A 14,382-nucleotide genomic window follows, 5' to 3' on the forward strand; every position below is an offset into this window, starting at 1 on the left:
ATACACATGCCAGTGCCACTAGTGTATTTTACTGTTTAGATAGATTTATGCCAAAAAAAAAATATTCAAGAATGACAATCAGCTCTATATGGTTTAAGTTTCAAATCATAATTCTACGAGTAAATTATAAATATATCTTTTGAGATTTGTTTAAAATACAGATTATTTTTTGTGGTTTGAAAAATTACAAATACCCCTTTATTAGAATTTTTTATTTAACATAATTAACCAAGAAAATGAAATTCATAATTGCTCTCCTATACAATAATAAAATTACCTAAATTATTAATTGAAACATATTTTTAACGTCATTAAAAACTGTTAATTAACTTGATAATTTATTAACAAAATGGGCTATTTTGTTATGAAATTAGAAATCTCAAGAAGTGGAATGTAATTTCAAACCACAGGGGGCGATTCGTATTTTAATCAAATATCAGGGAGTGTATTTGTAATTTATCCTAATTCCATCATTATATTTGAATGTTATATTTGATTTACGTTTTCAAAAATTGATTCTAATGTCATATTTGATTATACATTCCAATGCATGTTTGATAGAGTAAAGTTTTTAAATTTTGAATTTGCAGATTAGGTTTACCCGGTCGTCCGCCGGTTGACCGGAACAGTATTTTTTTTTTTTACAATTGCAACCTGTTATTTGAAAACAAAAATTTTATATATATTTTTGATATTTTTTAAATATAATTTTTTTTAAAACTGTTTTTAAACAAAACAATTTAAAAAAAAATATCAACTACAATCACAAGTGATTTTAAAGCACTAGTTGAGTATTTTTTTAAAACAAAAAATAATATATTTTTTTAATATTTTAAATAAAAATATTTTCTGATTTTTTAATTTTTTAAATAAAAAATTTATTTTTTTCAATAATTATTTTTTTGAATTAAATTTTAAAAAGAGTTTGGTTATGAGTTTTGAGTAGATATTTCAATAGAGTTTTGAGTTGTGTATTTGGTTATGAGTTATAAGTTTTTGAATTAAGTTTTAAAAACTCTTTTCAAAACTTATAATTAAATAACTTTTCTCATTTCAAAAATTCAAAATTTAATTCAAATTTTTTTTCGAAAACTCATAGCCAAATAATTTTTTTCTTTTCAAATCATGATTCAACAACTCACAAACTCAAAATACAACTCTATAAATATATAAATTTATTAATTTTTACAATTTGTAAGTTAAAAAATTATTTATTCACATAATTTCTTTTCTTAAATTCTTTTGTGACAAACGAAATTTAAAAAATTAACCTACACTCTAATATTTTTTTAAAACATTTCTTACATACATCTTTTCGTCACATTTGAAAAATTTTGAGGAAATAAATTGCGTGAATGTAACATTATCTTAAGCCTATATCATTGGTCCCCTAGGGCGCGTAGATTGGCGATTGTAAGAGCTTGGACCACTTTAAAATATAGGACAAAAGTGATAAACAAGGATAAACCTCTGAGGTCGGGTAAGATTTGTTGGGTAATATTCAGAACCCGGGCCCACTATTGGCACGTACACAACAAAAAAACCCAATTCATTGACTTGGGGGCCCACAAAAGGCCCATACTGTCACAATTCAAACACAGCAGACCCAACAACAGTGAGTTATCGTGCGCCATGTCTTTGAATTCACGCTTAAACCTACGCACCACAACCCCACAACAAGAAAATTATTGATTGATCTAGGCACCATGTCTGGTCAATTACAAATTCTCATATTTTTTGTATTTTCAATCCGTTAATATATAAAATTGTAAATTCTATTCTTTTTATTAACATATCAGTGGAGCTAATGTTTTCGAATCCAAATCAGACCGGTCAAATTGGTTTTCAAATCCAAATCAGACCGGTCAAATTGGTGACGAGACCTAATTCTAATCTGAATGACCTTACAAACCTAAACTATGTTAAAAATTAGCTTAGAATTTGAAAATCGAAAGAATCGCTAGTTCAATTAGAACAACCGATGAATCGATCACGGGTCAATATAAGAATCGGTCGAGTTTTAAGAATTAAAATTTATTCCAAAAATATGTTTTGGAGAGGATTTGAACATGGAATTAAGGCCTCGTTTGAGAATAGGCTAATTTAGTAATTTTTTGACTATTTGGCTAAAATATGAACTAAAAAAACTAGTATATTTGAGATGACTTTTTGACTTTTACAAAAAAATGTGCAAAAAGTAGAGAGAAAAGAGAATCTTTAACTTTTGGGTATGAGTTGTTGGCTTTTTAATTTTTTTTGTGACTTTTTAATTTTTTGGCTAAAAAAATCACTTTCCAAACGAGGCCTAAATGTATAAAAGGTAAACACTTAAACCATTAAACTATCAACACAATTGTTGACAATGTAATAAATATATATATATTATATATTTAATATTATCATTCACTAAAAATCAATCTATAAAAAATATATAATAAATTTTAAGAATTATTTTTTTAAATGTTTATTATTTATTAATTTTATAATTTTAATATTTATATTTTTTATACTTATAAATTTTAATATATTTATGATATAATTATAATATCACGATTAAATTCTTATTCGCTTACAGTTAAATTAATAATCCATTTATCTGATTATTTTTTCGATTGATTCAACAATGCAATTTTCAAAATATTGAATGGAGCACCACGTCACGATGCCAAGAATCAATCAATAACTTCTTGACAACCAGTGTCAGAGATTGTCAGCATCACAGCCTCCTATGGCCGACCCTTTGAAGCCACCCTTTCCTCCACACGTGTCCTCTAATACACGTCTATGTCTATGTATCATGTACAGTTCATTCTGATTTTTTAAAATTATTTTGATTTAGACCGGCTTCGTTTGAGTTACGAGATGATTTTTTGATTTTTTAATTAAGTTTGAGTTATACAATTTTGTTTAAAATAATTTTTTTAAATTTTTATAAAAAAAAATAATTATAATTTAAATATAACATTTTATTTTATAATTTTTTTAATTTATTTTATATTTTTATTTCTAAAATAGTCGAGAAAAAAAAAAAAAAACAAGATTTTTGGCATGCCAAAGGAAGGCTTATAATAGCAGAATCTTTTGGGTTTTTTTTATGTGGTTTGGTTGGGTGGGTCTTACATTTTTGAAACAATCTCTCTCTGTCTCTCTCTCTCTCTGTGAACTTTGTGGTTTTTCATCTGGGTTTTTGGTTTTCTTTGGTGGGCATTGAGGTTTTTGGTTTGGATTTTGTTGGTTTTTGAGTTGGGGGTGTGTTGGGATGGAGGAAAAATATGAGCCCTTGAAAGAACTTGGTTCTGGGAATTTTGGAGTGGCAAGATTGGTGAGGGATAAGAAGACAAAGGAGCTTCTAGCAGTCAAATACATAGAGAGAGGGAAGAAGGTAATTTTCTAGTCAAACAATGTGTTGATGTATAAAATTATCAGCATATGCCAAACATATCTGTATGTACGTATGTGCTATTAATTTGTTGAAATGGGCTGTCCTGGTCTGTGTCAGATTTGTGTTTTTTTTTTTTTTTTCTACTTCCAATTTGAAGTTTTGGTAGTTGTATTTGAATTGAGCATTGCTGCCATGAGGTTTGGTGATGGTCAATGCCATGTTGTTTTCATGTTCTTTTGATTGGAAATCATTTTATAATGCCTGAGGCTGAGGGGAACTGTGGAAAAATCAAATTTGGACTTGGAATGTTCTTGTACTAAAGATAAAAATTTTAGGCTGTGATTGGTTAGTCTTCAAATAGGAACTTTAGGCACTGTTTGAAAACTTGTGAGAAGTAAAGGAAGAATGGTCGTCTTTTCTTCTCTTGTTCTTTGAATATACAAGTGTAAACCTTAAAGCTGCATTTGGATTTATGGATTTGAAATAAAAGGAATTTGGCAATAATCATAACTCGCTGGAAGAGAATATCTCAAATTTGGATATGGTGATTTGAGAGCTTTACAACGTTAGATTTGAAATGACAATTTAAAATTTGCGATTTGAAATCCTTCACACTAAAGATTAGAGTTGTACAAAGATCTAATAAAATATTTAAACTTCACTCTCTCTTTTCCTTTAATTTCTCAATCTATTTATAATAGCCAACCCTCTTATATTATTGTAATGTTTAACCTCAAATCCCTTCATTTAAAACCTTTATGTCCAAACGGAATCTAAAGGTCTAAATGTGAATCTGTTTGTATTGATGTTTGATGGCGGCATTTGTATTGATGTTTGATGGTGGCAGTGCAATTTTTTGTTTTTAGTTTGTGGATAATAAGGGTGTTGGCAACAAAGGCAGGTTTATGGATTATGCAAAAGTGAATTACTTGATGTTTGGAGTGATAGGTGCAAACACAATATCTTTGTAATTTTTCTTCAAATCTTTTCACTTTTCCATGCCTTGTAGTTTCATTGTGGAAGAAATGTATAACTTTCTTCATATGTTGTGAATGGTTTTGTGGGTGTTTTTTTTTGTTTTTTGTTGCCTCCTATTTCCATAGCATATTTTTGTGCAAATCCTTTACAGGATTTTATTGGTTTGCTTGATCAAGAAACAAATTAAGGTTGTGTGGTTCATATTTCTAGAGCTAGACTTAAAAGAGAAATTCTTTGGTTTCAAGGAATGTGTTAGGGTCCACCTCACCAAATATCATTAATGAAGATGTTAATGCAAAATCTCAAAGATAGTAAATGCTCTTTCACAATTGAAGAAAGAGTAAGTTCAAGCAATTGAAAAGGAGGTTGTGAAGCATGAATTTTTTCGGTGGGTAGAAATAAATACAGCAGCAAACATATTTGCTGATTTTCTACCACAGATCTTTATCTAGAAAAATAGCACAGTAAAATGTGGTCAGACAGATGGGATTTGGTTTTCCTAGGACTCAATCTCAACTATAAACTACCCTATTCGAGGGAGCTTCTAAGGCAGGAGTAAAAATTCAGTGTAATGGTGACACCGATGACATGGTATGACCAACAAGCAATAAAGTTACATGATGTGGAGGGTCAGCCCAATAATTGTCTTACCACATATACATGGTGGGTAAAAAATAAGAAATGATTGGATGGTGATACCAATGACATGGTATCACTGTTGTATTGAAGTTTTTTTTCCTCAAGTAGAGCAAGAGTTGAGCGGAGTGACAGGTGAGAGATATCTCCTTTTGCTGTATTCCTCAAAATTTGGGCAAAAAACGTGTGTCGTATACCTCCTTTTTGATAGAGTTCGAGTTTACCTATTATTTGGAGAGTTTAGCCACTAGTGCGTTGAGTGGAGAGTGTACTCCCTGTTGAGGGGAGAAATACTGTGAACCCATTCTTTTGATATAGTGGAGATTATATTTGCACCGCGGTTTTTCTACTCTACATAGGAGGTTTTTCACATAAATCTGGGTGTCCCTTATGGCTGTCTATTTTCTTTGTCTTAGTAAATTAATTTATTTTTGTATATTTTAATTTACACTTGACAGTGGTTGGGAGCGTATTGCCCAACAGAATGGTGTCTGAAATTTTGGTGTTGCTAATAATTTAGCTTTCAGTTTAGCTTATAATGTGACAACTCTAAGACTTCAAAATTGAGAATTTTTTAATTTTTGTTTTCTGAAATAGATTATGTTGAAATTCCTGAAACATACAAAAGGCAATTGTCTCATCATCAGGATAGCCTACAAACATGAGAGGGAGCAGGTTTGAGATGGGGGACAGCCGGATGGGTTTATGGGCAGAGCTGGGAATGCTGTTTTTTAGGAGATAAAATAGGTTGACATGTTCTGTATGAGTCAGGACATGTACGTGGTCTACATTTAATTATTAAAGAATCTAAAATTATGTACAAGAAGTTGTAAACATGTAATTTGACAGTAACTAATACTACATAAGGATGGTTAACTTTCAGTAACTGATGATGGTTATGACTTTAAATTTGAAAAATCAAGGGTAAGGTAATTCTATTTTTTCTCAAAAAAAAAAAAAAAATTGAACTAAATGGAAGTTGGATGTGCCGTGTTTTTCTTATTTTTGTTTTTGTCTTTTTGTTACAGTTAATGGTAATGCTTGATAATAGCTGAGTTTCAACATACTTCAAACTTATTTGAAGTAGCTTCAAGATTTTTATCATGACATAGTTTTGTTATTCAAGTACTGCAATTTCCACAAAGTTCTATGTAGTAAGCGGTAATCTTTGTTTCGAAGGTGCAATGGCACGTCATGTCGAAACTTCTGTAATTGAGAGAAGACACCTCATATTTTTAAGGCATTCTCACCATATGCCTCAGTTTCTTTGCCTTGTCCCTTAGCAAGTCAGTGCTGTGTTCAAATTTCAATTTTGTTTCTGTATCTTGTGTATTTATTTGTTTTCTACGTACAGAGATCTTCTTGTGGTTTCTGTCTTTTAGGAAAATTGTTATTAATGTTATTATTATTTATTTGTTTCAGATCGATGAAAATGTTCAGAGGGAAATCATAAATCACAGATCATTGAGGCATCCCAACATTGTTAGGTTCAAGGAGGTAAGTATCTAGTTGCATTTTATTAAATTATGAGTGCAAAAAGTGGGGTTTCTAATGTGATTATTTGTCGACGCACATTTCTTGATCTGTATAGTTGCAAAAATGGTCATATTTTTTTTAACATCACAACATACTACGATTAAATTAGTTGAACATTTTTATCTTTTACTGAACCCAATTGAAGAACTGAGAAAGCTTGTTCCACCTCACGTTTTCAACAACTAGACAAGGTAGCAAGGTGTCAACTACAAACTACATGATATTTGTGCAAACATTCGTAGATAATTATTCAAAATTATACTCAAAACTAGTCCGAAAGGGTTTCATTCACACTCTTCTTGGTAGAATATATATCAAAGCATGCTTTAGGAGAAATCTCGTCTGCAGGTATTGTTGACACCGACACATTTAGCTATAGTCATGGAATATGCTGCCGGTGGTGAGCTTTTTGCAAGGATATGCAGCGCTGGTCGATTTAGTGAAGATGAGGTATAAAACCATATGTTCCATTTCATTTGTTTTTTGTCTTGTTGGATTTTCATTCCCTTTTGTGCAAATAAAAGGTTCTATCTGACATTTCCCTTTTACAACAGGGGCGGTTTTTCTTTCAGCAGCTAATATCCGGAGTTCGTTACTGTCATTCAATGGTATAATATTTGGCATTTCTTTTTCATGTTTTGTGTGCATTGTTCATCTTTTTACATCAGCTATTTATTTTATTGTAGGAAATTTGTCACAGGGACCTGAAACTGGAAAACACTCTCTTGGATGGAAGTCCAACTCCGCGGCTTAAAATATGCGACTTTGGTTATTCTAAGGTTAATAATGTTTCTAGTCAGGACTTGGGATGTGTTTCTTCTGTTGTGTTTTTAGCATTTATTTTTGGTGCTGGTAATTTTTATGGGTTTTCTTATTTACTTCTGCTTTTCATAGTTTCATTTTCTTATTCATTATTTATTGAAATTGCAGTCGGCCTTGTTGCACTCGCAACCAAAATCAACTGTGGGAACGCCAGCATACATTGCCCCAGAAGTCCTGTCACGAAAAGAGTATGATGGGAAGGTATATATATTTTTATATTATATTTAATTTTACAATGTACAAAAAGCTTGTTTTTAGCTAGCTATTCAGTTTCTGTAGTTTACTTGGTTGTTTGATGGTTCTTCAGTTTTAGATTGCAGATGTTTGGTCCTGTGGTGTGACACTATACGTGATGTTGGTTGGAGCATACCCTTTTGAGGATCCTGATGATCCTAGAAATTTCCGGAAGACCATTGGGGTGAGTTTGCATCAGAATGATTATTTTATAGTGTGATCAACAATCTCCTTCCAATTCAAATTTCAATTGATTTGAGGTTGTTCTACCAGCAAATTTAACTCTCTTTTTATTCTTTACAGAGAATAATGAGTGTTCAGTACTCCATTCCCGATTACGTACGTGTTTCTGCAGACTGTAGGCACCTCCTTTCTCATATATTTGTTGCAAATCCCTCAAAGGTATTTTTCATCTATGAACTATTTCAGTGCCTTTCTCTATAATCATAGTGCAGTATGACCTTAGATGGACATTGAAGCTGTTGAAATGAGCCTTCTTTTGTTTTCTATATACAACGTTTTAAGCATTTCGTTACATCAAAATTATATTTTTACAATTTTGGATAATTTTGTAAGTTTAGCAACACAGTTTTAACGATGATTACACATTTTATAGCTTTTTTTACCGGGCTGATTGTATTTATGCTGGTCAGGGCACTCTTACTAGTGATTGACAGAAACTGAAACATATATTACACAGTTTTGTGCCTGTCTTGGAAAAGACTGATATTTTTTTTTTATAGATAAATTCACATATTTTTAGAACATATTTCCCAATCTCAAATGTTTTTGACCTGATTCGTTATTTTCCAAATTTATGCTGTTTTGGGAAGCCGTGTTATCAAAATACTACTTGCACTTGGGAAATAATTTTTTAAAGGACTCGAGTTTGGTAAATAACTTAAAAAAAAAGTTGTGTAGTTACTAGCCTTTTGTTTTCGTTGTTGTTAATTTCCTTAAAACTTTTGATAACCAACTAACTGTTATAATCCTTCTTGAAGAGAATCACCATCCCAGAGATAAAAAAACACCCTTGGTTTATGAAAAACATGCCGAAAGAGCTAATTGAAGGCGAGAAAACAAATTATGAGGCAGCTGGATGCGACCAACTGCTTCAGAGTGTGGAAGAAATAATGCGGATCATTCAAGAAGCAAAGACCCCCGGCGAAGGATCCAAATTAGTTGACGGGCAAGCCACAGGTGCTGGATCATCAGGTCCTGACGATATCGAAGCCGACTTGGATTCTGAAGTTGACAACAGTGGGGAATATCTCACCCCTTTTTGAGCATTGACCTTGTAATAATAAGTGCTTTCACAAAGTTTGATTTTTCAAGCCTTTTTGTTTGTTGTTCAAGTGAAGATTTATAATTTGTATTAATGAGTCTGTACTGTACAGAACACAATAATATGGAATAAATACAAGATACAAGTAATTTATAAGCTGAATTTGAAAAATTGCAGTAATGTTATTGTAGAGATATCTATTGTTCACTTATAATTTTCTCTTTTTGATTTAATTTATTGGTTCCTTTATTGTTGTTGTGACAAGTGATTTAGGCCAAGTTTGGGTAGTTTAAAAAAAGTCAAAAAGTTAAAAAGTTACTCAAAAAGTTAAAAAGTCATCATTATTCACCAAAAGTCAACAATTACGGCTGCACAATTTTCAATTCTAATTTTCTCCTACAAACTAATTTTTACAATTTTTTATTACACATTTTTCCATAAAAAGTCAAAAAGTTAACCCAAACATTCATATTTTCAACCTCATCTTTTTAGTCTAAAAAGACAAAAAGTGCACTTATTTAGTCTTCCCAAACTTGACCTTAATTTAGACTTGACAACATGTTCTTCATAAGACATACCTCGACGAAGGCTAAGATTTATTGGTCAGAAAAACAATTTACAAGTTTTGAGATTTTTATTGCATTAATTAGTGAGTGATTTAATTTTGTGGTCTTGTTTGTGAACAAATTATTTTAGTAATATTTTAGTTTTACAAAAGAAAGATAAAAGAGAGTAATTTGATAATTAACCGTGCTACGTAACTTGAATTGGAAGCTCCCCCGAATGGCCTGAAATCTCAAAACGATGTCGTTTTGAGATTTTTATTTTTATTTTTTCTTTTTTCCTTCTCGTTTGTCTAAATGTCTAATTGTCTGAAGAAGAAGAAGGGCAGAAGAAGGAGAAGGAGAGAAGAAGATCGTTGGTGAACATCATAATCATCAATAACATCTTCATCACATCAGCATCACCATCATCAACAATCATCTTCATCTTCAGAGCCATAGAAAAAAAAAAAGAGAAAACAAAAATCACCATCATCAACACATCATCTTCATCTTCATCTTCATCTTCATCGTCGCACCCTCTATCGCTATCGCCCTACCATCGCCGTCGCCTCTCTCTCTCTTTGTTTTCCTCTCTCCTCTCCTCCTCCTCTCTCTCTCTCTCTCTCTCTCTCTCTCTCTCTCTCTTGCCCTCCCTCTTTTCAGATAAAAACGAGAAAAAAAAATTGCTAAAACGACGTCGTTTGGCATTCGGGGGATTCAAGCTTCATGTATTCGAGCTCTCGCGCATTTTCCTTTGACAATTTATAATAATTTTTTAATTTTTTGACTAAAATATGTTATTTTCAAACAAGGCTAATAATCATAATACAAGTCGTCGCCAAATAGCGAATAGAGAAGGAAAATGTTGAAGATTCTAAATAATATACCAAATGTTTATCAAACTTCTCACATGAGTGTGAGATCCACACAAACTCACATGTGTGTAGATCTCACATCCATATAAGAGATTTGATAAAATATTTAATAGATTATTTGATACTTCTAACATTACTCAGGCCTCGATTGGAACCAGCCCGTTTAGTCAAAAAGTCAAAAAATTACTAAAAAAGTCAAAAGCCAACAACCCATACTAAAAAATTAAAGATTCTCTTTTCTTTATATTTTTTGCACATCTTTTTGTAAAAAATCAAAAAATCATCACAAACATATTAATTTTTTTAACTTATATTTTAACTAAATAATTTAAAAATTATTAAATTAGTCTGTTTTCAAACGAAGCCTCAATACAGAATTTCTTGACCTTGTTTATGAGGCGGCTGAGTGGTCAACTGCTGCTGCTGAGGGCAGCTGCAAAACGCTTCACACAAATTTTGAGTATTCAAAAAGTAAATTAGTATTTTCCTTTCTGCCAAAGCCTGCTTGGAAAACGAAATATTTTTTTCTTTTAGAATGTCAGATCGATCACTGGGAGCCTCGAAGTTGTCTGGGGCCACACCACCGCCGGCCACTTTTGCTCCTCTACCGTAACAAAAAATAATTTCATTTGACTCTTAAAATTTTTATAATTTTATTTCAGTGTCTCCAAAATTTATATTTCACCATTTCAAAATATTTAATTTCTTATTTTATTTTTTATTATCTCAAAATATTAGTTTTTTTTAAAAATTAAGAAATAAAATAATATAAATTTACTATTTTATTCTTCTTTTAAATTTATTAGTGACATAAAAAGTACAATTATAACAATTGATATTCTCAAAAAAATTACTATCAAAAGGAAATTTTAAAAAATTAATATTTTTAAAATACAATAATTATACTATCAAATAAAGTTAAATTTTCAGAAAAAAAAAAAAATTATTACTTTAAAACGAAAAAAGTATAATTTTATCTCATCACCTTTTACACAATTTTTAAGTCCGTCATTGTCGGGTTTTATGGCTATTTTATGTGTTCCTATAGTGTTAATTTTTTTATCCCTCATGATGTGATTTCTTGTACTACATTGCTACAATTTAATTTTTAAATTTAATGACATGACAATTAATTAGGATATTCAAAGTAATATTCTCTTTCATATCTTCTCAATCATTCACCAATGATATCACTAACACATTAGTGGATCTAGAAAATTAGTTTAGAAAGTGGACTTATATATCATTTTTTTTTCCAGGTATATATGGAGAGAGGTCAGATTGACCGTCTAATTATAAGTTTGTAAGTCCATCATGAGTCTCATTTCGATAGTTTAAAATGTTAATTTTTTAGAATCTATATATAGATAAATCATTTTTGAAAATCCTATCAATAGACCAACATAATTTCATCATATTTATATTAAAAAAAAGATAGATAGTATGTTTTCAAAATTATACTTGCCAAGTTGTCATTCATTTTTTAAAAATAAATATGTTAAAATTATGTGATTACGCTTATCAAATTAATATAATTTTTTGTAAGTATAATTTACACAAACATACTTAAAAATAAATAATTTAAATTATGAACATAAGAGTTGTGATAGCCCATAAAACCCAAAACTGGGTTTGCTTGATGTACAACAATTCCATATTTCTATTTTGTTTTATAGTGGCCTTCTAGTGTGGGTTTTCTCACATATATAAAACTGGGTTTGCTTGATGTACAGCAATTCCATATTTCTATTTTGTTTCACAGTGGCCTTCTAGTGTGGGTTTTCTTTTCACACATATATAGATGGGTGACCAAATCCGAGAAGAGTTTTAGAAAGTTTTTTCTTTTTAGGAAGTTCAAATATTAGAATTTGCCTTTGCTCATATGGGCGTCACCAAATTAGGGGCAAGGATTAATATTAATAAGAGTATTATTACAATCGTGATTGGTAGCTTGAAACCCAGCCCCCTGAATCCCCTGAATTCAAAAAAGGACGCTGTTTTTGGATTTTTTTTTTTTTTTTTTTAGAAGAAGAAAATCAGAAGAAGAAGAGAAGAAAGAAGGAGGAGGAGGGAAGAAGAAGGACGGGAGGGGGCTAACAAAATCGGGCTGGAGGCAGAGGCGGGGGCGGGGGCGGGGGCGGGGGCGGGGGCGGAGGCGGAGGCGGAGGCGACGGCGGGGCTGCGACGAGGCGACGGTGGGCGGAACTCCTCCCCTTCCCCTCTCTTTTCTCTCTCTCTTTCTTCTAAATTTCGGGCTATTCGGGGGGGGGGGAATTTTGGGGAAAAAAACATTTCTCATATTATTATTCAAGACAAAAAAATTAAATTAAAATTTTAAAACTAATGATGTGACAATCAATTAGTACATTAAAGACAGCACTCTCTTTCATATCATTACCCATGTGAGACATTTGATCATTTATTTGGTAGAAAATTTGGTGTCCCTAACATTACCCTTTTTCTAATTATTAACTAATTATATCACATATCATGAGGTATAAAAAATAAATTTAAAAAGTAAGTTTGTATATCATTTTTTTATTAATAATTATGTATAAAATATATTAAAAATACATCAACCGTGACTTAAAATTCAAACTAATTCTACATTAATTATTTTCTTCATCAACATCAGCAGACAATAATTAGCAAGACCCAATAAAAAAAAAAGGCGGCCACAAGTTACGCCAAGTCTCGTCATTTGGTTTTTGCAAGTTGTTGACCTTGATGCCTTTATATATACAAAACTAGTCTCTTTGAGTTGTTTTGAACTAGTTGGATTACTCAATTTTTTGTAACATGGAAGCTCACAATAAGAGTTGTTGTTCAAGGACCTTTTTCTTCATGGTCATGGTCGGACTAACGTTGGTGCTTGGCTGTGAGGTGGCAAAGGGACAAGGCTTCAGCGACAACCTGAGGCCGAGTGAATGTCAAAGAGAGAGGCAGCTGGTGACAAATGCGTGTAGCCAGGCGGTGTTTGGGCAGCCGCCGTCGGTAGCATGTTGTGTATATATAAGATTGGGGCACTTTGAGTGCCTGTGCCCTATGTTCACTCCCAAACTCATCTCCCTCATCAATGTCAACCAGACCATGAAGCTCCTCAATAGTTGTGGAAAAATGGTTCCTCGACACTTTAAGTGTGGCGGTAAGTTCCCATATGCTCTCTCTGGGCTCAACTTAATTTCAATTGAATTTTGGTAGTTCATAGAATGATATTAACATTTTTTTCCTTCTTTTTTTTTTTCTTTGTTGCTATTTTTCTTGTAGGTTTAAACTTTCCATGAAGATGCTCCTTGCTCTTGCTCTTGTGAATTTCGATTGAAATTTTTTTACAGAGAAAATATCATTTCGCCTCCCAAATTTTCACTGTTTTTCAATTTAACCTCCAGATTTTAATTAATATCAATTTTATACTTAAACTTTCAAAATTTTAATCAATTTGACCCCTACCGTTAGATTCCGTCTATAATTGGACATAATGTGTTGATGTGAGGAACAAATTGATTTTTAAGGTATAGTTTGGGAGTAAAATAAATTTTTTAATAAATTTTGGTGTCACGTCAACACATTTCGTTCAATTGTAGATAGAATGTGATAGCAGAGTTTAAATTCATCAAAATTTTAAAAATTTAAATGTAAAATTGATATTAATTGAAGTGTAAGGATCAAATTGAAAAACGAATGAAAATTTAAAAATAAAATGATATTTCCTCTTTTTTACATGATGTTATTCAGAGTACAATAAGACAATAGAATTATCCTGATTAATGGTTATTGTTGTGTGTGTATATATATATAAGAAATGGATTAATAAATATTTGTCACCAGTCTTTTTTTGAAAAAAATAAAAATAAAAATAATAAAAGAATTAGAGACACGAATAATTATATAAATGATCAAAGTCAACACTATGTGTTTTGTGATAAATTACTTTATTGTATATTCCCTCTCGTAACATCAATTGTAGGTACTTTTGAGCTCTTGGGCCCAGCATGCCAACCGGTGAGATTGGAGCTTTGACCGGGATTGTCAATCCGCAAGGAATTTTGAGAGTATTATAAACATAAAAATTATTAACTCAGTAATAAC

General features: G+C 31.4%; 1 protein-coding gene and 1 long non-coding RNA gene across 2 annotated transcripts; both read left to right on the forward strand.

The window, feature by feature from the left end:
• The first annotated feature begins 2,681 nt into the window (after positions 1-2,681).
• LOC114313877 (serine/threonine-protein kinase SAPK3) lies at positions 2,682-9,035 on the forward strand. Its single transcript, XM_028260305.2, has 9 exons — positions 2,682-3,382; positions 6,419-6,493; positions 6,881-6,982; positions 7,087-7,140; positions 7,219-7,311; positions 7,463-7,555; positions 7,668-7,772; positions 7,892-7,990; positions 8,590-9,035. The coding sequence occupies exons 1-9, from the start codon at positions 3,260-3,262 to the stop codon at positions 8,872-8,874; spliced, it is 1,029 nt and encodes a 342-aa protein (XP_028116106.2). The 5' UTR covers positions 2,682-3,259; the 3' UTR covers positions 8,875-9,035.
• Positions 9,036-12,979: 3,944 nt separating this feature from the next.
• Positions 12,980-14,117, forward strand: LOC145806148 (uncharacterized). Its single transcript, XR_014348835.1, has 2 exons — positions 12,980-13,438; positions 13,561-14,117. It is a non-coding gene; the product is annotated as an uncharacterized LOC145806148 (long non-coding RNA).
• The last annotated feature ends 265 nt before the right edge of the window (positions 14,118-14,382 follow it).

This window comes from Camellia sinensis, chromosome 13 (assembly GCF_055761805.1).
Source record: "Camellia sinensis isolate YWXY chromosome 13, ASM5576180v1, whole genome shotgun sequence".
NCBI classification, from domain to species: Eukaryota; Viridiplantae; Streptophyta; class Magnoliopsida; order Ericales; family Theaceae; genus Camellia; species Camellia sinensis.

Bases quoted from the DNA above. Each gene is read 5' to 3' on its own strand.
- LOC114313877 (XM_028260305.2), top strand. From the start codon at position 3,260: ATGGAGGAAAAATATGAGCCCTTGAAAGAACTTGGTTCTGGGAATTTT. The intron at 7,556-7,667 runs GTATATATATTT...CTTCAGTTTTAG, and splicing joins GAAAAGAGTATGATGGGAAG to ATTGCAGATGTTTGGTCCTG. The intron at 7,773-7,891 runs GTGAGTTTGCAT...TATTCTTTACAG, and splicing joins ATTTCCGGAAGACCATTGGG to AGAATAATGAGTGTTCAGTA.